This window comes from Heteronotia binoei, chromosome 3 (assembly GCF_032191835.1).
Source record: "Heteronotia binoei isolate CCM8104 ecotype False Entrance Well chromosome 3, APGP_CSIRO_Hbin_v1, whole genome shotgun sequence".
NCBI classification, from domain to species: domain Eukaryota; kingdom Metazoa; phylum Chordata; class Lepidosauria; order Squamata; family Gekkonidae; genus Heteronotia; species Heteronotia binoei.
The window spans coordinates 2,631,078-2,653,848 of record NC_083225.1 but is presented as its reverse complement, the minus strand read 5'-3'; the positions used below and the strand labels follow the sequence as shown (position 1 = coordinate 2,653,848).

The 22,771-nt window shown below is 44.7% G+C and overlaps 2 protein-coding genes across 2 annotated transcripts in view; one reads left to right on the top strand and one right to left on the bottom strand.

The window, feature by feature from the left end:
* The window catches only part of DIS3 (DIS3 homolog, exosome endoribonuclease and 3'-5' exoribonuclease), a 35,160-nt gene extending 17,665 nt beyond the window's left edge, over positions 1-17,495 (bottom strand). The window contains exons 1-9 of the mRNA XM_060233538.1: positions 17,217-17,495; positions 12,838-12,995; positions 9,843-10,036; positions 9,650-9,723; positions 7,040-7,204; positions 4,559-4,726; positions 2,851-2,964; positions 2,629-2,766; positions 2,049-2,195 (exon numbers count right to left, since the gene is read on the bottom strand). Coding sequence (XP_060089521.1) covers positions 2,049-2,195; positions 2,629-2,766; positions 2,851-2,964; positions 4,559-4,726; positions 7,040-7,204; positions 9,650-9,723; positions 9,843-10,036; positions 12,838-12,995; positions 17,217-17,450 — 1,392 coding nt within the window. The 5' untranslated portion in view covers positions 17,451-17,495. The remainder of the gene's footprint in view (positions 1-2,048; positions 2,196-2,628; positions 2,767-2,850; positions 2,965-4,558; positions 4,727-7,039; positions 7,205-9,649; positions 9,724-9,842; positions 10,037-12,837; positions 12,996-17,216) is intronic.
* A 230-nt stretch (positions 17,496-17,725) lies between these two features.
* The window catches only part of PIBF1 (progesterone immunomodulatory binding factor 1), a 210,365-nt gene continuing 205,319 nt past the window's right edge, over positions 17,726-22,771 (top strand). Inside the window, exons 1-2 of the mRNA XM_060233537.1 lie at positions 17,726-17,951; positions 21,271-21,566. Of these exons, the coding sequence (XP_060089520.1) occupies positions 21,315-21,566 (252 nt within the window). The 5' untranslated portion in view covers positions 17,726-17,951; positions 21,271-21,314. The remainder of the gene's footprint in view (positions 17,952-21,270; positions 21,567-22,771) is intronic.

Below are 22,771 nucleotides of genomic sequence, written 5' to 3'. Positions count from 1 at the left end.
TTGACAGCATAGAATTCCCCTGTCTCTAGTGCAGTCAGCACCCTTTCCCAAAATCTCAGGGTTTATAATGCATTTCCCTCCCAGAAACTGGTATCACAATCTATATCCAAGTGTATATATCCAAATCTGTATCCAAATACAATCTATATGCTGCCCCTAGCTGGTGGAATGAGTTGCCGGAGGAGGTTAGGGCCCTGTGGGAGCTTCCACACTTCCACAGGGCCTGTAAAACGGCACTCTTCCACCACGCTTTCCCGTAATGGTAACTTCTACAGCAACGGATTAGGCCCATAAACCAGAAACTTAAACATCACTCTGGATTTCTTACCACGCTATGGCAATCCGGGGTCCTTTTGGAACATACCAACCATCCAGTTATATTGCTACCATCGAAATTTTAACTGTTTGTATGAACTATTGCACTAGCACCTATTGATACTGATGTTTTAATAACTGGTTTTATCGCTGTTTTATCTTGTTTGGTCATTGCTTGACCCCAACCTGTGAGCCACCCTGAACCTGCCTTCAGTGGGGAGGGAGGGGGAGAAATAAATAAATATCTTCTCCACTAATACGCGTCATCCACATCCCAGAACCACCGACTGCACCTGCAGCTGGCTGGTGATCATTACTCTCTCCGGCTCTTCTCAGACCTCTCAACATCAGCAATTATACTGCCAAATCAAAACATTTAAGGCTAAGGTTAACCTCAGATAACTTTACCTTCAACCTAGTTTCCACTGACCTGTATTACTAGCAACTAACTCAGCTTAAGTGCTTTCAGCAAATACAGATGCTTGAACCCTTGATGGCCATTTTCATAAGAGAACCTATCCCTAAAGAAATTCCGCAGAACTACCCTTTCAGCTATTTCAATATCTGGGTGACTGAGCAAGAAAAGAACCTTCAAATCGTCAGAAGTCTCCAAGAGTGCGGCTCATATGGAATATAAAAATCACGACGAGATGCCAGATAAAAAAGGGCACCGAAGAAGAACATGGGAGACAGTTTCAACACAGTCCTTCACGCAAGGACAGCACCTGCTAGAGTAAGGGATTTTAAGTTCCCCATCTTTACAGCTACTGAAATCTGGATTGTTTTTATTTTTTCCTCTCTTTTTGACATAAGAGAAGCCATGTTGGATCCGGAAAACGGCCCATCCAGTTCACTGCTTGACCCCAACCTGTGAGCCACCCTGAACCTGCCTTCAGTGGCCAAAAAAACCCAAGTGCCATCAAGTGCCATCAGAAGCCCTCCCACTGTGCCCCCCCAGCACCAAGAATACAGAGCATCACTGCCCCAGACAGAGAGTTCCAACAATTTTGTTGTTCAGTTGCACAGTTGAGTCCGACTCTTTGCGACCCCAAGGACAAAGTTACGCCAGGCCCTCCTGTCTTCCACCATCCTCCGAAGCCTAATCAAATTCGTGTTTGTTACATCAGTAATGCTGTCCAGCCATCTCATCTTTTGCCTTCTGTCTTTCCCAGCATCAGGATCTTCTCCAGGGAGTGCTCCCTTCTCATTGGTGGCCAAAGGATTTGAGCTTCAGCTTCAGCATCTGACCTCCCAGGGAACAGTCTGGGTTGATTTCTCTTAGGACTGACTGATTTGATCTTCTTGCAGTCCAAGGGACTCTCAAGATTCTTCTTCAGCACCATCTCTCAAAAGCATCTCTTCTTCTGTGCTCAGCCTTCCTTATTGGTCCAGCTCTCACAGCCATACATTACTACTAGGAATACCACAGCTTCCAACAATACACTGTGGCTAATAGCCACTGATGGACCGAAAGCTGCAGCCAACCGAGGGTGGCTTGCCACTGCCTGCTTCTGCATAGTGACCCTGGGCTTCCCATCCGAATACTAACCAGGGCCAACCCTGCTTAGCATCTAAGATCTGATGAGATCTGGGCTAGCCTGGGCCACCTGGGTCAGGGTGTTTCTTTTCGCCTCCCACTATTACGCTCTCCCTTCCTGCCACAGTATGCAAGTGCTAGGGGAGACTGAGGGACAAAGGAGAGTATCTGTTGGTGACGCCCGCCTTTCTGTTACCTTCTCGGTGATGCTCCATGGCATTTGGGGGAGGAAGCTGAGGACAGCTTGGGAGAAGGGCTGGTGAGGCACATCGTGTTCCAGCAACAGGACTTCGGTCTCCGTTTCCTTATCTCCGGCAGCTCCTAAATTCTTTACAAAGTGGCCCTGGGGACAAACACGCATTTCAACAGGATGAAATAGTCGTTAAAAAGAATATTAAAAAACGAAGCCTTTAAGGCTGCAACTCAAGCAGTGTTTCCTCTAAGCTGAGTTAGTGTGAGTTAGCTCACAGCATTTTAGCCTCCGGCTCACGTAGTTTGGCCTTAGCTCAGGAAGAGCCAGCTTCGGCAGTAGCTCACAACGTGAAATACCAGGAGCTCACTCAGTAGATGTTTTGCTCACAAGACTCAATAGCTTAGCCTCATGCAGGCTTCTGTGGCTCTCCTGCCAAGCACACAGGCCAGCTGTTTTCCACCCTCACACAGTATTTAACCAATAGAACGTCGATATTCTCTCCCCTTGGAAGTGTGATTGTTGCATGGATTTAAAGATCTTCAGGCCTGCTGAAGTCATCAGTTACATTTCGCTTCAGACTTACATTAGGGTACCGTGAATTCCTAGGCCAGCCGTCAATCGCGACAATGATGCGCTGTCCCTCCAGAGTCGCAGCCTGCCTTGTCTCTATTCGGATTCGAGGGATCCTGCGATCAGCTGGGGTGAATAAATGCCGCCTTGCCTGTCAAAGAGAACGGGGGCAGCGACTTTCAGCAAATTAAGAAAGGAAGCAGCTAGGCGAGCGTTCGATCATGGGGATGCTCACCTCTTTTATCTGCGATTTAGAAAGCATGCCACAGAACGGCCTCCAGTTCCGCTTGATGATGCCCACAACTCTGCCGGTGGGTCGCAACATTCTGTTGCTTGCAGAACTTTTCAGCTAGATTAAAAAAACAAACAAAGACACCTAAACCACCTGAGTTAAAGGCAGGTGAACCAAGTAACACAACTGTTCATGCCTTGCTGTCACGTTCCTGGTCTCAAGCTGTTTGTGACATCGTGAGATGCTTTGCATATAAATCTCACTTTAACTTTGCTGAGTGAAAGACTATCGCTGTCAAAGCCTGGTCAGGGATAGCTGTGGGCAATCTGCAGCGGGGCACAGGATTTGGTAACAAGTGCAGGATTCAGCATCCTGAGAAATCTGGCACATGAACAAAGCAAATTTCCAGTTTCCGTGAAAGCACGAGGTCAATGCCCACCAGCATTTGGCTTAAAAACCAAAGGAAGACAAGTTGAGGGGCCTATGGGAACTCCTTCCCTCTTCCTGCAACTAGTGAGAGCAGGACAAGTGAGGCAAAATAATATACAAAACCCAAGTTATTCATCACCAGTTGAGTTCTGCAACTATACAGCTGCAGAGATGAAATACACCTGCATGAATTTTCTCATTGATCTTCTACCTATGCCTCACCTCCTGGAAATTTTACCAAAGCTTCTTTAGATCTGGAACTAGATTAGACTCTAGTAGTACCTTAGAGAAAAAGAGCCCCATGGCGCAGAGTGGTAAAGCTGCAGTACTGCAGTCTGAGCTCTCTGCTCACAACCTGAGCTCGATCCCGGAGGAAGCTGGGTTCAGGTAGCCTGCTCAAGGTTGACTTAGCTTTCTATCCTTCTTAGGTCGGTAAAATGAGTCCCCAGCTTGCGGGGGGGGGGGAGTGTAGATGACTGGGGAAGGCAATGGCAAACCACCCCGTAAAAAGTTTGCTGTGAAAATGTTGTGATGCAACATCACCCCAGAGTCGGAACTACATTTAGTACCTTAGAGACCCTTTGCCAGGGCTTTGACTCTCAAAACCTTACACTCCCAAAATCTGGTTGGTCTCTCAGATGCTACTGGGATCTAATCTAGTTGTTCTACTGCAAACCAACGTGTCCACCCACTGAAGCTACCTTAAGAAGCTACTCCACTCTGAGCTCCTATGGGGGAATGGGTGGAATATAAATAAACTACTACTACTACTAATAATAATAATAGAAGATTGGGAGAATTCATTAAGCCACGCTCTTACTTCCCAAGGCAGATCAAGATGGGTAGCTTCGTTTGACTGGCAGTCAAAAAGAGTAAGAGTTCAATAGCACCTGAAGGACTAACCAAATTATGGGCAGGGTATGAGCTTCCGTTAGTCACTGTGAGCGGTGACTCACAAAAGCTCATACCCTGCCACAAATTTTGTTAATCTTTAAGGTTTTACTGGATTCTTGCTCTCTTCTCGTCCTTCCCATCTCTGCAACCCTAAAAGGCTAGAAATGTGCATCTAAGAAAGAAGATGGAGACTCTTACAATTGCAAATTCCAGGAAGAAAATACTATATAGTTAATGATTTTGCGTTAAATGATGGCATATGCATGGCCAACTAATAATGGATTAGTAAGTAAAGCTGAGATGCCCCGCAGACAAAGTAAGCAGACATGACTGAAAGACTGGGATAGGCAAATACAGGAAAGGAGACATAGTTGTGTTTGTATCATACACTGTTTTCTTTCTCCTCTTCCTGCTCCACATCATCTTCATTTGGATTCTCGTCATCATGCAAAACCATAGAGGAGGGTGTGACCCAGGCATCTTTTGGCATGAGTTCCACTGCAACAATGTCTTCGTGCACAGCTCGGTTTAAGTTTCTAAGCCCTTGTATTATTATCTGTTGGTGCAAAAAGAAACCAATGTTGAAAAACAACATTAATAAAACTAGAGAAACTGCAAAACCAGGGGTGGAATTCTAGCAAGAGCTCCTTTGTATATTAGGCCACACACCCCTGATGCACCCGATCCTCCATGAGCTTACAAAAAAGAGCCTTGTAAGCTCTTCGGGGATTGGCTACATCAGGAGGTTGTGGCCCAATATGCAAAGGAGCTCCTGCTAGAATTCCATCCCTGCATAAAACCAAGTGATACAGATGACACAGAAATCCCAGACCTCAAGTTCAGACAACGGTGTGCCTGGAAATGCTATTTCTCAAAGAAGAAACCAGAGGGCTCTCAAGAGAGGACAAGAATGACAAAAGGAAATGTGCAAAAGCATGTTGATTTCACAGACTGTCCATTCCAATAATGGTCATAAGAACATAGGAAGAGCCCTGCTGAATCAGACCAATGGCCAATCTAGTTCAGCATCCTGGCTCACACAGGGGCCAAACCGTTCCTCTGGAGGGCCAACAATAGGGCACAGAAGAAGACGACAGCATTGGATTTATATTCTACCCTCCACCCTGAATCTCAGAGCGGCTCACAATCTCCTTTATCTTCCTCCCCCACAACAGATACCCTATGAGGTGGGTGGGGCTGAGAGGGCTCTCACAGCAAGGACAACCTCTACCAGAGCTCTGGCTGACCCAAGGCCATGCCAGCAGGTGCAAGTGGAGGAGTGGGGAATCAAACCCATTTCTCCCAGATAAGAGTCCACACACTTAGCCAGTACACCAAACTGGTTCTCAGAGCCCAACGCCTTCCTCTAAGGCTGACTCCTGGCTCTGGGATTCAGAGGATTAGTGCCTCTGAATGTGGAGGCTCCTCTCAACCAAGGAGGAAAGCTAGCAGGGAAAAAAGTTGATTCATTTGAAACGTGGTGTTGGATGACAGTTTATGGATAATGCGGACTGTCATTAAGACAGATAAGTGGGTTCCAGATCAAATCAACCCTGAACTCTCCCTAGGAGTTTAAAATACCTAAACTGAGACTATCGTGCTTTGGTCAGATTGGAAGGCAAGAGGACTCATTGGAAAAGACAACAGTGCAAGGAAGAAGGAGATGACAACTGCAGATTTATACCTCGCCCTTCTCTCTAATCAGAGGCTCAGAGCGGCTCACAATCTCCTATATCTTCTCCCCCCACAACAGACACCCTGTGAGGTGGGTGGGGCTGAGAGGGCTCTCACAGCAGCTGCCCTTTCAAGGATAACTCCTGCGATAGCTATGGCTTACCCAAGGTCATTCCAGCAGCTGCAAATGGAGGAGTGGGGAATCAAACCTGGTTCTCCCAGATAAGAGTCTGCACACTTAACCGCTACACCAAACTGGCTCAAGTTGAAGGTGGCAGAAAAAGAGGAAGACTCAACATAAGATGGATTGGCTCAGCCAAGGAAACCACAGCCCTCGGTTTGCAGGAACCAAGCAAGGCTCTTAACAATAGAAGGTTTCGGAAGACATTAATTCCTAAGGCCACCATGAGTTGGAGGTGACAGAACAGCACTTAATGCAAAGAATTGTCTTCCCCCCTTTTTTTGTCAACAATATTACTTTAACAACAACTTTAAAAAATAATCACAGCAACATGAAGCATGATTCCAATCAGGTTTACTTAGTTGCAAGTCCCAAGTCCCACTGAAGTTATGCGGAACTCAGTTCCTAGTTAGCAAGCTGAGCGCTGTAAGCAAAATTAGTTAAAATAATGAAAGTAGCCATTCTGGATCAGAGCAATGGTTCATCTAGCATAGCTTCCTATTTCCAAGAGTGGCCAATCAGATGCTAGGGCAGGTGTGGCCAAGCTTGCTTAACGTAAGAGCCATGTAGAGTAAACATCAGATGTTCAAGAGCCGTAAAACATGAAGCTCAGATGCTTGAGGGAGGGGAGGAAGGAGACGCATAAAGAAAGCGACTTTAACTTCAAATGCCTTCTCCAAGCTGGCTGACGGGGTAGCAGGGGTTTCAAGAGTTACACAATATATATAAAAGAGCCACATGTGGCTCCCGAGCTGCAGTCTGGCCACCCCTGTGCTAGGGGAAAGCCTCCCAGTAGACTCTGCCAGCCACAGCCCTCTCCTGCTGACTGCTCCCCAGCACCCGCCAATCAGAGACATCCTGCCTGTACCCGGAAGAAGTCAGGAAGCAACACATGACTCTTCGTTTTTTAAAGTCACACGTAAAGTCCGGGACTCTCAACCATTTAAAATGTCCATTAGGATAAGGGCATCCGCAAGGGCACACTTCCCGTGACAAACATTCATCAAAACAAACCTCTCTCTCTTCTCTGTCTCCGTGAACCCAAACAGTGGCTTCCAGGTAATTATCCCTGTTGGCGCGGAAGGTTCCCTGAAGATACAGGTTGGACTTAATTCCTTGCTGCAATTTGCTGAGGGGAAGATGCTCCACGAAGATGATCCGGCCAGTTTCTATTTCATTCTGTAAAAAGCCAGACAGACGGATATGGGACAATTTGCCTCATTACTACTCCAAGTAATTAACTCCCGATAAAGCATTGGGGTGCAAGAGCGTCTTAACAATAAAATATCATAGAGCAGGGGTGGCCAACGGTAGCTCTCCAGATGTTTTTTGCCTACAACTCCCATCAGCCCCAGCCAGCATGGCCAATGGCTGGGGCTGATGGGAGTTGTAGGCAGAAAACATCTGGAGAGCTACCACTGGCCATCCCTGTACAGAGTGTGATATGGATTAGTACATGGGTGTCAGACATGAGGCCCGGGGGCTGAATCAGGCCCTTGAGCAACTGGCTGTCGTCTGCTTCCTTCTCCCTCTCTCTTGCACCCTTCTGCATCACAGCTTGTTTTGCTAGGCTTGCTTAATCGTACAGGAGATACAGAACAAACCTCTTCCGCCATTGGCTGAGGCGAGGAAGGGGGGGAGGGAAGCTTGTTTTCCAGGCACTAGCAGAGCCTAGAGCACCACAGTAAAGAGGAAATTATACAAAAACTGTGGAGAATTAACTAATAAATGTTGAAGCTAAATTTATAAATACAAACCAGTTATTCAAAAACCATACATATCACTTAGCAAAATTTTTGTCACAAGTCAAAAATCCATGGTGCAAAAAGTAAACGTTCAAAGTTATTGCACATTCATCATGTCAGTTTTTCAAGTACTTGTAAACCATTCACCTGTCTCCACGGGTACATTAAAGTGCCAGTGCTAAAAGTATTTCACGTGCAGACAGTTCTGATTTTTCATTGATATTTCTTCAGTTTTCAAAGTTGCCAAGCTAAAAGCTTCATAGTTAATGAAAGCTTTTCTTGGAAGTGGGTAGCCAACAGCCTCCGACAGTAAAGCTCACCTGTAATACTGTTTCCGTGTAGACCTTTGTCAAAGAGACGTATCCCATTCTTCACAACATTACAAAACGCTTCTCACAGCACTAGCCCTGGAGAAAACTCTCAAAAGAGCTTTGTGATATACTACTGAGATATGCTACTGAGCTCCTGCACTTTTGCCCTACAAAATGACCCCTGAAAAGGGCTAAACCTATCAACACGAGATTCTCCCCATGCCAGTTGTAGTTCCAAAAGAACATAAGAGAAGCCCTGTTGGATCAGGCCAATGGCCCATCCAGTCCAACACTCTGTGTCACACAGTGGCCAAAAAATTTATACACACACACACACTGTGGCTAAAAGCCACTGATGGACCTCTGCTCCATATTTTTATCTAACCCCTTCTTGAAGCTGGCTATGCTTGTAGCTGCTACCACCTCCTGTGGAAGTGAAATCCACATGTTAATCACCCTTTGGATGAAGGACTTCCTTTTATCAGTTCTATCCCAAATGCTCAGCAATTTCATCGAATGCCCACGAGTTCTTGTATTGTGAGAAAGGGAGAAAAGTACTTCTTTCCCTACTTTCTCCATCCCATGCATAATCTTGTACACCTCTCTCCTGTCACCCCGCAGTCGACGTTTCTCCAAGCTAAAGAGCCCCAAGCGTTTCAACCTTTCTTCATAGGGAAAGTGCTCCAGCCCCTTAATCATTCTTTAATCCAAAGAGCTCAAGGAATGACCCAAAGGTGGCTTTTCTAAGGCCTGTGCTGGTGAGCCAGGAATGTTCTCATGCCTGGGGGGAAGCTGCAGTCCCTGCCGGTGCTCCTGACCGAGCTGCACAGAAATTCTAAACTCTCCCAATAGGGTGTGCAAAGCCTTTATTGTTTCTCGGCTATTTCTTCTCTAGCCCTTAATTTTTTAACCTTTTGCACTTATGGTAAACAAAAAAAAAATGTTAAAAGCATTTGTGTTCAAGTCATTTGTGCTACGACAATGTATTTCACAGGTAGTCTTTATGGATCAGTTACTTTTATTGGTTGTTGCAGACTGTGTGGCTGTGGTCTTCGCATTGTGAGATCTGACATTTCACCAGCAACTGTGACTTGTCGTCCTTAGAGGTGTAACCCAGAAAACTAGAGTTCTCTCTGGGTCTGAGAAACTCCAGTTTTCTGGGTTACATCTCTGAGGATGCCAGTCAGTTGCTGGCAAAACGGCAAGTCTCACCTCTGACAAATCATGCAAGAGTTAGAATAGGTTGATTAAAATAATGGACCCCTGAAGGTGCAGGGGCAGGGAGATAATATGGTGGGGGAGGGGGATAATATAAATCCTTATCATCCACACACAGTTGGTAACTGAGTTTTTCAGTTTGGTTAGAGACCTCTTTTCCCCCAAGGAAGTCCTGGACTCAGTTGCACACCATCCAATAACCTTAAACCACAGAATTCTGGGCACTGAATTAGCGCTATCAGAGTTAATATAAGAAACAGATAAACATGTACAGTTTCATTATACAGTGGGAGAACTTTTAAGAAACCATCCACGTTCTGGAGATTTTGAATTATAAATCTGAACCGCACCCCTTCATCGTTTAAGGAAGCAAGTCGATCCACAAGTTCTGGATTCCCTATCAAGCTCTTTATATATTCCTCACCTACAAAAAAAAAACACAAAGAAATGTTCTGTAACGACAATATAAGCCAAGCATTAGTCATCTAAATACTATTTCACAATTGTTTAATGAAATTTCCAGCTTGGATCATAAAGCCTCACATGTATAGGCAGTGATTCCCTCTTCCACAGCTCTCTCTTTATTTTTTCTGTCATTTGTGAGCAAGATAACTTGTATTTTCTCTTCCGTTTGCAACTTCTGCAAGTGTTCGTTGTACCATTTCACTGCCACTCTGATGGCACGGTCATTGCGGTCATTGGGGTTTTCGCCTTGTTCTTGTTCTATATATGTGTCCCTGGGAATAAACGGCAGAAAAGGAAAACAACACATTCAATGCTATTTAAATGCATCACGATTATGTTGAGAGAAGCTACAACAGGGGTGGCCAAACTGTGGCTTGGGAGCCACACGTGGCTCTTTCACACACATTGTGTGGCTCTCAAAGCCCACGCCACCCCATTGGCTGGCTTGGAGAGGGCATTTCTCTCTTTAAGTCTCCAAGCCAAGCCAGCTGGTGCCTTGGGAAATGCATTTAAAGTTACTTTCTTTCCACCTCTCCATCTTCCTTCCTTCCTTCTGGCTCTCAAACACCTGACATTCATGTCTTGTAGATCTCAAACATCTATTGTTTATTCTATGTGGCTCTTACGTTAAGCAAGTTTGGCAAACCCTGAGCTACAAGGTTGTCTTCTGCATATGTTCCACACATCCACCTGAGCATATATACAAGGGTGACTATTGTGAAATTTTCTCAAAGACTTTCAGAATTTGATGGATTCCAGGACGGTCATTTGGGCTCTGCAGAGGAGTTCAAAATGGAGGACATGCCATTCCACGTGTGTATGGGGGCCGCTCACTCGATCACAAGGTCCGTTCCTTCACAGAGTGGCCTGTGTACAACAAGGCCTACTACACTGAACAGGTACCACTAAGTACATGCACGATGGCTTGTATTACATATTTAATGAGTCAGTTATATGCTGGAAACCTGCACTCAGCATAAATTCCAAGGGCAGCAAAATCTCTACATTAGTAATATGGGCACAATATTTTCTAAACCAAATCCAGTAACAGGTGAAAACTCACATCTCTGCTTTAGACATTTCCCCAGTTATCCTTTTCTATTCTGCTTTCCTTGTTTGCCCCATTCCAAAACTCCCCTTTTAGAGTGTGAACCAGTAGACAGGACTTCTTCACCCAAAGAGTAATTAACACACAAAAGTGGTGGTAGCTACAAGCATGGACAGCTTCAAGAGGGGACTGGAAAAACATATGGAGCACAGGTCCATAAGCAAATGTTAGCCACGAGGCATAGTTGGAACACTCCATCTGGTGCTTTGATGCTCTGTACTCTTGGTGCTTGAGGGGGCAACAGCGGGAGGACTTCTGGCCCCACTAGCGGACCTCCAGATGGCACCTGGGTTTTGGCCACCATGTGACACAGAGTATTGGACTGGATGGGACAATGACCTGATCCAACATGACTTCTCTTATGTTCTTAACCTGCCTTCCCTTTCCCTCTCAAGTGTAAAGCACTCAGGTTACAAGACACTTCCCTGAAATTAAACCCCATTGAACAACTTTTAATTGACCCTTAGGATGTTCATTTATGGTATTTTTAAAGCTCTGCTTTGAGAGTTAGTAGACAGGGAAAACCTATAGTCATCCAGCCAACTGATCAAATACCTTTAAAAAGTCTGCATACTGATATACCGTATTTTACGGACCATAAGGCGCTCCGGACCATAGGACGCACCTTCCTCCTGGGGGGCGATCCGCTGCCTCCGCCTCCGATCCCGGTGCTTCCCCCACGCCTGCCTGCCTGCCTGGCTCAAGCTTCTTCCAGCAAGCGCTGGGATCGCTCCACGCTGCCCCCACTGCAAACCCAGCGCTTTGCTATAAAGCCCCTGGAAATTCAGGTGCGTCAAAACAGATCCCTTCCCTTTCAACTCAAGTGCCCATCCTCGCCCTTTCTTTCTTCTCCCGTATCTAAGAGGAGAGCACTTCAGAAGATTGAAAGAGCCAGACGTTTGACATGGCAGAATTTCCAGGGGCTATAAAGCCCCTGTAAATATTGGCGCATCAAACCACATCCCCCCTCCCTTTCCTCTACAATATCTAAGAGGAGAGCCGTTCAGAAGACTGGAAGAGCCGGAAGTTTGACGCGCCAGTACCGTATTTCCAGGCTATCAGGCAAGGAGGAAGCACGCTGCCCCCTCTGCAGCTGGCGCTCGCGAAGCACTGGGTTTGCGGAGGGGGAGGGTGCTTGCTTGACAGCCTGGCTGAGCTCTGATTCTTACAGCAAGCGCTGGGATTGGAGGGCGGAGGGAGCGATCCTGGTGCTTGCTGTAAGCATCAGAGCTCCAGCTAGGCTATCAGGCAAGGAGGAAGCACGCTGCCCCCTCTGCAGCCGGCGCTCTCGAAGCGCTGGGTTTGCGGAGGGGGAGGGTGCTTGCTTGACAGCCTGGCTGAGCTCTGATTCTTACAGCAAGCGCTGGGATCGGAGGGCAGAGGGAGCGATCGTGGCGCTTGCTGTAAGCATCAGAGATCGAGCTAGGCTATCAGGCAAGAAGGAAGCACGCTGCCCCCTCTGCAGCCGGTGCTCGCAAAGCGCTGGGTTTGCGGAGGGGGAGGGTGCTTGCCTTACAGCTTGGCTGAGCTCTGATTCTTACAGCAAGCGCTGGGATCGGAGGGCGGAGGGAGGGGCCACGTGGAGCGATCTCAGCGCTTGCTGAAAGAAGCTGGAGCCAGGCAGGCAGGCGCGTGGATGCGCCAGGATCAGAGGTGGAGACAGCGGATCCCCCCCCCCCCAGGAAGGTACCTTCGCTCCCTAAGACGCACATACTTTCCCCCCCACTTTTTTTGGGGGGGGAGGGAAAGTGCATCTTATGGTCCGAAAAATACGGTAACCCATTTTCCTCAATGAATACTGTTACTGCACCATGCTATTCAGTCACATCCCGTTCTAATGAAGCTGCGAGTCAAGAAAACATCCTATTTTAACTGATTGTTACAGCACCTAAAAAAATACTAGTTTTATTTGTTAGCATTAAATAGATGCTAAAACGTGAAGATTCGCTGCCAATGCATACTTACTTATGATGCTCATTAGTGAATGAAAAAAAATGTTTCTCTTTGTTAGTAATCACGTCTTTTATTCGCTTATATACGGGCGCGCTCCGACTCCTTACTTCTTGCAAAACTGTCTGAAGAATAATCACATTTCTAATAACAGGATCCTCAAGTATATCAATCTAGAAAGAAAATGATACCTTGTGAGAAGAGCTTTATGTATTATTCAAGAGGGATAAAACAGGTAGACTTCATTCTCAGGGAAGAAAACCCCTTCAACCATACAGTTCACCAACAACACAAGAAGTATTACTTAAGGCTACAACTCTAAGCATTCTTGCAAGAAAATTACATTCAAAGCAGCAGGATTTACTTCTCTATATATGGGATTAGTATATATATATATATAGAATTAGAATCAGATTTATCACTTGCATGCACAACCAATGTTCACCCCATAAGTACATTCCCCAGTCATGCAGACTTCCCAGAAGTTTAAAGTTAAAGCTTTTGCAGATGACATTGTGCTTATTATAGAGAATCCGATTCAAGTAACACCGTTACTTTTAATCAAGATAAAAGAATATGGAGAGATTGCAGGACTATATATAAATACAGAGAAGTCGACGTTTTTATGCAAAAATATGCAACCAAATAGACAGAATGAATTGCAGGCATTGACGGGGTGTAAAGTTACTTCTAAAGTTAAATATCTTGGCGTAGAAATAACTATGAAGAATATTGATTTATTTAAAAATAATTATGAAAAGCTTTGGTGCAAGATGGACAAAGATTTGATAAAATGGAATAGACTTAATTTGTCTTTGTTGGGCAGGATTGCTGCAGTTAAGATGAATATCTTGCCAAGAATAATGTATCTGTTTCAAACTATCCCGATTGTGAAAGATAGCAAACAATTCAATAAGTGGCAAAGGAAGATCTCTGACTTTGTATGGGCCGGGAAGAAACCAAGAATTAAGATGAAAATTTTAACAGATGCAAAAGAGAGAGGAGGCTTTCAGCTCCCGGACTTAAGACTGTATCATGATGCCGTTTGCTTGACGTGGATTAAGGATTGGATAATGCTGTTGGATAAAAAACCTTTAAGGTTGGAAGCTCATGGGAATAAATTCGGCTGGCACGCGTATTTGTATTATGGGAAACACAAGATGGATGTTTTTTTTTTCCTCATCACTATATTAGAAACACTTTGTTAAATACTTGGATAAAATATAAGAAATATGGTGATGAGAGGAAGCCGCTTTGGATAGTGCCAGCAGAAGTAATAAAAATAACAGCTGAATCTGAGGAAGAAAGAGCGATGTCATACAATCAATTGTTAAAGATTCAAGGTGGGAAAGTTGAATTAAAGTCTGCAGAAGAGCTAAATAATAAATATGACTGGTTTCAAATGCAACAAATAAAAAGTCTGATGGAGAATGATATGAAATCTGATGGAATTAGACGTGAGCAAACAGAATTGGAAAAGGTTCTGCTTGGAGACAATGAAAAATTAATATCAAAAGTATATAAATTATTATTGAAATGGTCTACAGAAGAGGAAGTAGTAAAATCTCAAATGGTTAAATGGGCAATCAATATAAACAGAGAAATTCAAATGGACACCTGGGAGTACCTTTGGAAGAACTCGATGAAGATATCAACATGTCAGAATATCAAGGAGAACTGTTTTAAAATGATGTATAGGTGGTATATGACTCCGAAGAAACTGGCAAAGATGTCAGACAGATGTTGGAAATGTAAGCATCATGAGGGTTCTTTTTTTCATATGTGGTGGACTTGTGAAAAAGCAAAAAACTTTTGGGGGATGATACAGCAAGAAATGTCTAAAATTTTGGGTTATGACTTCAAGAGAGTTGCAGAGACTTTTCTGCTAGGATTACAAATAGAAAAAATTCCAAAAGAAGATAGGACTTTAATTTGGTATCTGCTCTCAGCTGCTAGGACATTGTATGCGCAGCTGTGGAAACAAGAAAAAATACCAGAGAAATAGGATTGGATTGTGAAAGTCTTATCGTGGAGCGAGATGGATAAACTAACAAGAACTTTGAGAGACTATGATTTGGAAGTGTTTAAAAAGGAGTGGAAAAAATTTAAGAAATATATAGAGTTAGAGTGGAACGTAAAAAGACATTGGACAATTTTTTAATATGAATGAGAAGAAAAAGACATTGTATTTTGATGGGTCAGGGTTACCTTTATATTTGGATTTAAATATATAACTTCGGGGTAAGTCTAATAATGGAGGGAGGGGGGATTGAAAATATCATATGGTTTAGGGATAGAAAAGATATAACTAAACATTGTAACCATATGTTATTAATAAATTGTTAAAACACAAGACATACATAATATTCAACAGAACATATCACCTGCAGGAGATATGGCTTTTATAGCAACCAGTGTACTAAATTACTGGCTATATTACTTCCCCTTCTGAATGTCATATACACTAGTCCAGAATTCAATCACTAATGGTAACTAACGATGTTTCAGAAAACAAAGTGGAGTGTCAACTTGATAGTCATTCTCTGTCCTCAGAGCTTGGTATTAAGCAGTAAATGAGGAAAGATTTTGGGGGGGAGGAGAATCCTGACTTTGAAAATTAACCAAAACTAAAAATCCCAGCCTATCCTGACAACCAATCTTGAAAACGTCTCAGAAGAAACAGTAAAAGTGGAGAAAAGGAAGGGGGGAAAATTAGGCTGCTTGAATCACCAAAAGCTTAGAGGATCCTGCATTGGAGGGGAGGTTGCAAGGTTTCAAAACTGTCCACTTGACAGATAGGGTTGCAGACTCTGGGTTAGGACATTCCTGGACAGCAGAATTTTGGGAGTTCAGCAGGGTATAATGCTATACAATCCACACTCCATCACAGCCATTTTCCCCAGGGGAACTGATCTCTGTCATCTGGAGATCAGCTGTCATTCCACATCTCCAGGTCCCATCCAGAGGCTGGCAACTTTAGCAGATTACAGTTGGTGACCTCCCTCTACTTTGCTTACTTCAAAAGTTGACCAACACACCAAAATGCATAGTCAGAGTGTCCCTATGAGCAGAATTGTGTCAACCATCCTTTGAGGCTAAAGCCTGGCAACTGACCTTCAATTTGTACTATGAAGTGCTCTATAGTAATTTTGGATACCTACCTTTATTAAAAGCAGATTTTCGTAACTCCTCTTGGTTAAAGATTCTTGACACAAAACTCTTATGTTGGACTAAACCCTGACATTACTCAAGACCTGGAACTCACAGTTGTTAAAAGTCCTGTATCAAGAAGAATATCCAAGAATAGGATTACCTGAGCAGATGGTCTCGTGCCCACAAGGTTTGCTCTTCTGTATTTTTTTTTATTCTTCCACCAAAATCATTGCCTATGTTTTTTTATCTAGCTATCCCAAATTATTTTAGAGCTTTATCATCTCAATTGAATGCACTCTGGTTACAAAGAGATTAAGAAGGATTCCTTACTCAGAGCAACTTTGTGATGGTTCTTAGGGGAAAATTGGTACTTTAACACAATTTTATTGGACTCTCTTTATATTAGTCTTAGAAACAGATTTTTTTAACATAGTGTCTAGATGATTCATCTTTGTCTCATCACAAGCTAGTTTTACTCCTTTTATCAGACAGATTCCCTAACCTTAACCCTTCAAGATTTTTCCATTGGTTTAGTGTTGTGTCCAGATTGCTACTTAACAGAAGGGTTTTTGACTGCTCAAGTCTTTTAGTCAGGAAGTTTCAATGCAATTAAAACAAAGGTCAAAGTTTGTATTAAACTATTTAGTAAAAAAAATCTGAATGTGCTCTTTCTCATCTCAAATGACAAAGGACAGCAACAACAAAAAACTTATGATCCAGATAAAACAATAAACTTCTCTCTACAACCTTCCACTCCTTGATAACAATCTTGACTAGGCAAAATGAGATCTCTCCTTCCCACTCACCCAAAAGTGTCTCTGGACACCAGTCATTTTTCCCATTTCATTTTGGGGACTGCAGTTGTTGTTGCCAGCCTCCTGGTGGGGACTGGAGTTCTCCCAGAATTATAACTGTTTCCAGACTATATAAATTGCTTCATTTATTTACAGCATTTCCCCCCACTTCTCAGATAAAAAGCTGCTTTGGAAGGAGGCCTGCCTGGCATCTTACCCCTTCCTCACCACAAGCTCCATTTCCAAATGTGCAGGTGTGGGGATGGTGTGGGTGGAAGGAGCAGTCCCAGAAATCACCCCAAGTACTGTTCTCTCCGCGAAGACAGGTCCAGGTGAGCGGCCACATCGGCCTGAGGCAGGGAAGCCTTTCAAGACCAGGCAGATTCAATCCTGGGCCAGAGCGAGCAGCGGGTGGCGGGTGCTGCGGGGCCTTCCCGGCCGGCCTACCTGGTGCAGGAGGAGGTTGGTGTCGGGCAGGAGGAAGTGGCGCTGGGGGCAGAGGCTGCTGGCGGCGCGGCCGGGGGAGGCTTCCAGGCAGGGCCGGCCCTCTCCCTCGCGCTCCCCGCAGAGCCGGCAGGCGGCCACCCCGCAGGCGATGTCGTCGCGCAGGTAGTGCTCCCTCACGATCTTGCGCACGGCGCCCGCGCGGGTCCGCTTCAGGAAGGTGCGCGAGGTCAGCATCGCCCCGGAGGAGGCAACCCGCGCGCACGAGGCTCCCACAGTGCACTGCGCAGGCCGGCCCGGCCGCCGTAGGGGTCAAACCAGACTCCGGTCGGCTTCTCCGCCATGTGAGGGGCCGGAGAAAAGCGGAATTCCCCCAATGGAGCCGCGTTCCTATATTCCGAAGGAACTCCAAGGTATACGTGGCTTTCGGTTCGATACCGGAAGTTTACACCTTTCTTCCGGCCCTACCTCTATGTCACGCAGTGCTATCTCCCAGCATGCCGTGGGAAAGAGGCGAGTGTCGCGGCGATGGCGTCGGTTTCGTTGCCGTGGTGACGGCTTCTCCGCTGAGAGCGTCGTCGGGGGGGGGGAGGCGCGCATGCGCAGCGGCCAGTGTGAGGCGGGGTGAAGCCGCCCATTGTTCGCGGGGTGCGAGGCGGAGGAGCCAGTCGACCCGGCTGGAAGGGGGGCTTTGGGCAGCGCTGGCCCCACAGCGTCTGCCTCCGATGCAAGATCCAGGTGGGTTCGCCATGGCAGGAGTCTGACCAGCAAGGTTGCACTCTGAATATAAGCTTTGGCAGGTGTGCAGCAGCCCCACGGAAGCTTCTACCCGGCAGGAATGCTCCCTCTGAGCGGGGGTGTCAAACATGCGGCCCGGTGGCCGAACAAGGCCCCCCAGCAACTGGCTGTGGATCTGCTTTCTTCTCTCTCTCTCTCGCTTCCTTCTGCATCACAGCTTGCTTTGCAAGGCTTGCTCAATTGCACAGGAGCTACAGAGCAAAGCCTCTATTTTCTCCAATGGCTGAGGCTCCTCCCTTGGGGAAGAAGGGAGGAATAGCTTGCTTTGCCATGCTCTCTCAATCACACAGAAGGGTTGCTAGCCAAGCCTCTCTTCCTTCTATTGGCTGAGGTTCCTCCCAGTCCCCTGAGGAAGGAAGGAAAGAGCCAGAGCTTCCTTTGCACAGTTCCCTGAATCCCATGGGAGAAATACAAAGCACCTTTAAGACCAACAAGTGCTGATGTTTTAAGCATGTTTTTTTTAAGTTGTTTTTTTTAAAAAAATAATAATCTTCGGTCGTGTTTGTCTGTGTCCTTTAAAAAGTTTATATCTCTGCTACTATTCTTAAATAGGTACACACATGGCCTGGCCCAACAAAGTCTCATTTATGTCAGATATGACCCTCATAACAAATGAGTTCTACACCTAAGCTGTGGGGTCTTGGGAGCAACAATTCTACTTTGTGAGCTACTGGCATTAAAGTTGTGAGCTCCTGCATAAATTAGTTTGCTCTGGGGCCATTTTTCCTGAGCTGTGACAAAAATGTGTGAACCAGAGGCTAAAAAAGCCGTGAGCTAGCTCTCACTAATTCTGCTTAGAGGGCACATTGCCCAGAATTAAACTTTTTTGGTCTGAAAGGTGCTGCTGGACTCAAACTCCGTTCTACTCAAATGCTAGACTGGGATTTTCCCTCATCAGAAAGAGAGTCCCATTGTGTTTGCCTACAAATTACTTATGTCTCATAATTATTATTTTTGTTTTGAGTCTGTTGGTACCTTTAAGACCAACAAAGTGTAATGCTGGGTATAAGCTTGGTAAGCAGAAGGTCCCAGGTTCAGTCCCCAGCACCTCCAACTAAAAAGGGTCCAGGCAAATAAACGTGAAAAACCTCAGCTTGAGACCCTGGAGAGCCGTTGCCGGTCTGAGTAGACAAGACTGACTTGATGGACTGAAGGTCTGATTCAGTAGAAGGCAGCTTCATATATTCATATAGGTTCATGCTTTTTCAGATACAAGTATTTGAAGAAGTGTGAGTGCACATGAAAGCTTATACCCAGAATTCGTTGGTCTTAAAGGCACTAATAGACTCAAACTTTATTCCACTCAAATGCAAGACTGGGTTCCCCCCATAAAAAAGACAGTCATTTTGCATTCATAAATTGAATTACAGTTATGCCCAACAATAATTATTTCTGTTTGAGACCAGTAGTATCTTTTAAGACCACAAAAGTGTAATTCTGGGTATAAGCTCTCATGTGTATGTGCACTTTTTCACTTCATTGTTACCTGAAGAAGTATGCATGCAGCATGCACATGGAAGTTTCTACCCAGAATTAAATGTTGTTGGTCTTAAAGGTGCCCCTGGACTCAAACTTTGTTCTGCTGCTTCAAACCAACTTGGCCACCTATCTCCATTTTCTTCCTGTGTAGAATAGTTTACTCCCTTAATTTTCCTCCTGAGTAAAGACAGTATTGTTTTGGAGGCAGGGTTTATGATTGTAACAGTAGCAGCAAAATTGAAACAAAGCTGGGTTATCTTAGCACAATTTTTATTTTTGCACAAACTGTTTTACACAAGCCTCTACTTCTTCAGATTCAATGAAAGGATCTTCACTAAGCAGGCACTATAAGATGCTGCAAAAAAAATTTAAACACGTGTACCACTTCTTTTTGGGGGGGGGGGGGAGCAGGAAATGCTCTGTTAACTGTTAGTTGTATCTACTGATCTCCCTTCTTCCTGTACTGAGCTTTAGATTTTGACAGATTCCCATGATGAGCTAATTGATTGATTTTTGGATTGGATTTTGTTTTGAACCAGCTTCTATAGTTGCCAACTTTGGGTTGAGAAACTCCTGGAGATTTGGGGGGGGGGGTGGAGTCTGGAAAAGGCAAGATTTGGGTGGAGGGCGAGAGACCTCAGCCAGGTATAATGCCATACAGTCCACCGTCTAAAGCAGCCATTTTCTCTGGGGGAAGCAGGGGTGGAATTCTAGCAGGAGCTCCTTTGCATATTAGGCCACACCCCCTGATGTAGCCAATCCTCCAAGGGCTTACAAAAAAGAGCCTTGTAAGCTCTTGGAGAATTGGCTACATCATTTATTTATTTATTCGATTTATATCCCGCCCTCCCCACCGAGATGGGCTTAGGGCGGCTCACAACATAAAATTCAACAGTCAGCTTAATAAATAGTAAAATACATTAAATAATTTACAAAAATTAAAACAGAGAAACAGTCAAACAGTTTGGTGCTATTCTTACAACCTTCCTTCACAGTTTTTAAATCCCAATCAGTTAAATGCCAGCCGAAAGAGGACCGTCTTACAGGCCTTGCGGAACTGCCCTAGGTTCCATAAAGCCCTTACCTCTTCCGGGGTATGTGGCCTAATATGCAAAGGAGCTCCTGCTAGAATTCCACTCCTGGGGGAAGTGATCTCATCTGCAAATAAGTTATAATTCTGAGAGATCTCCAGACGTCATCTGAAGATTGACAGCCGTGGCTCTTAGTCACGAATAAACTTTATAAGTCTTGCAGGAGTCACTGGGCTCTTTCATGTAGATGCTAGAGCAGTCTCCCTAGGTTTCCCTGCAGTTATGAATGGTCTTTGTATTTCTTTTTGCTGCATTTGAATTTTGTATAAGGTTAATAGTAAACAGAAATTACAGTCAAGGAAAATGAGTAATGAGACGGAGGACAAAAATATTTTTTTCTTTTTTTCCCCTGTGCGTTGATTTTTTTTTAATGTACGAAGCTTTTGGAATGCATCGGCTTAAAAGGAGAAAAGTGGAAACTGGCTTTAGAATTAGAAACTGTAATGAGTGGTGTGTTTTCTGATATGGGGCTGACTGTCCCATGAATAATTAGCCAATACCCTCCGTGTTGGCATCGATACACACGTCTGTAGTTGAAGACCACTTGCGCAATACCAGTCAGGATACTTGAAGCTTTTCAGTTTTGAATTAAGTTGTACACTTCTCAGGTTTAAGACTGCAAATAAGGCATGATGAAATATTATGCAAAAAATTGTTCTGCTTATAAAGGTTCTCTTTATTATTCCAAGTGCCTGAAATATAAGCGGAGAAATCCTTAAACGCCGGCACAGAAATGTCACGGAAGAGTTCCAGGGAAAGTAAAAAAGTTAACATTTCCAGCTCCTTGGAGTCTGAAGATATTAGTTTGGAGACTACGCTGCCAACTGATGACATTTCCTCCTCAGAAGAACGGGAAGGCACCGCCAAAATTACCAGGCAGCTGATAGAACGGAAGGAGCTGCTTCATAATCTTCAGTTGTTGAAAATAGAGCTTTCCCAGAAGAACTTGATGTTAGACAACTTGAAAGTGGAGTATCTGACAAAAGTAAGGCTCTTCTTATGACTGTACATGTTAGAAGCTCTCCAGGGTTGCAAGTAACAAAGTAGCTATTGGTAGCCTGCTAGCTCGCTACCTTTCACAGCCAGGCCTGGCGCTAGGGGTTCTTGTACCCTAGGCTGAACCCCCCACTCCACGTGTTTTATTCACGTGCTCCCTGATTATGTCACCCCCCCAACTTCGCCGAGGCTTCCTGAGCTTCGGGAAGCCTCAGCGAAGGCAGGGGGTGTGCTCAGAGTCAGGCTCTGAACGCGCTCACTGCCATACACCCCGACTTCGCCAAGGCTTCCCAAGCTTTGACGAAATCAGGAAGGCAGCAGGTGTGAGGAGAGGGGGTGCCTTGTGGCACCCCTAGGCCAGGTGGCGCCCCAGGCTGCCACCTACTTGGCCTGCTCCCACATGCCGGACCTGTTCACAGCTATAAATCATTTGTCATTTCTGCAGTGAAATCCAGTACCAGTGTTCATTTTGGACGCAACTTTGCTGCAGTCAAGGCAGGGTATAATTGTTTTTCTTTAGGTTATTGCAATTAGGTGAAAATACAATGGGAGCCAGGGCAGAAACCATGTGAGTGGGAATAATTTGACTCATTCCCAACCCTCACAGTTTACTCCTCTTTGTGGCTGATCATGGCTAATAAAAGGCTGATTCTTCCCACCCACATTTGTCTCTCAATATCCCCTTTCTTACAGAGTATTTTCTAATCTTGTCAAAGTTAATTCAGCCTAAAAAGTCATTTTTTCTGCATATTACAACTACATAGAAACTACTGCAGTGTTTGTGGACATCTCTTTTGTCCCAGAAAAGACTATTATGAGTTCCTTATTCAGAATTGGTTGCTCATCATCCTAATGTTTTAAGAGAGAAAATACTTTTATTTTCTTTTTAAATCATCTGTTTTAAACATATAATTTCATGGAAATGGTTTCTGCTCATGTCAGTGGGATTTCATTCCAGGTGGACTGGACTGTTACGGCAATTTAAGTGGCTTTAGACTAGAGCAGCTCTGTATGCAATTTCCCTGTAGGTTTTCTCATAGGTATTAACATGGAAGTATAGCTTGGGGAGCTAATGGCTCAATCTTATCTGTGGGTAATATTGAGTGAGAAATGTTTTATAAATGGAAATCAAATGGACTGCAATTAAAAAATTCTTCACTGGTTCTGTACTGCTGTCAAGCATGCGGGTTCAAT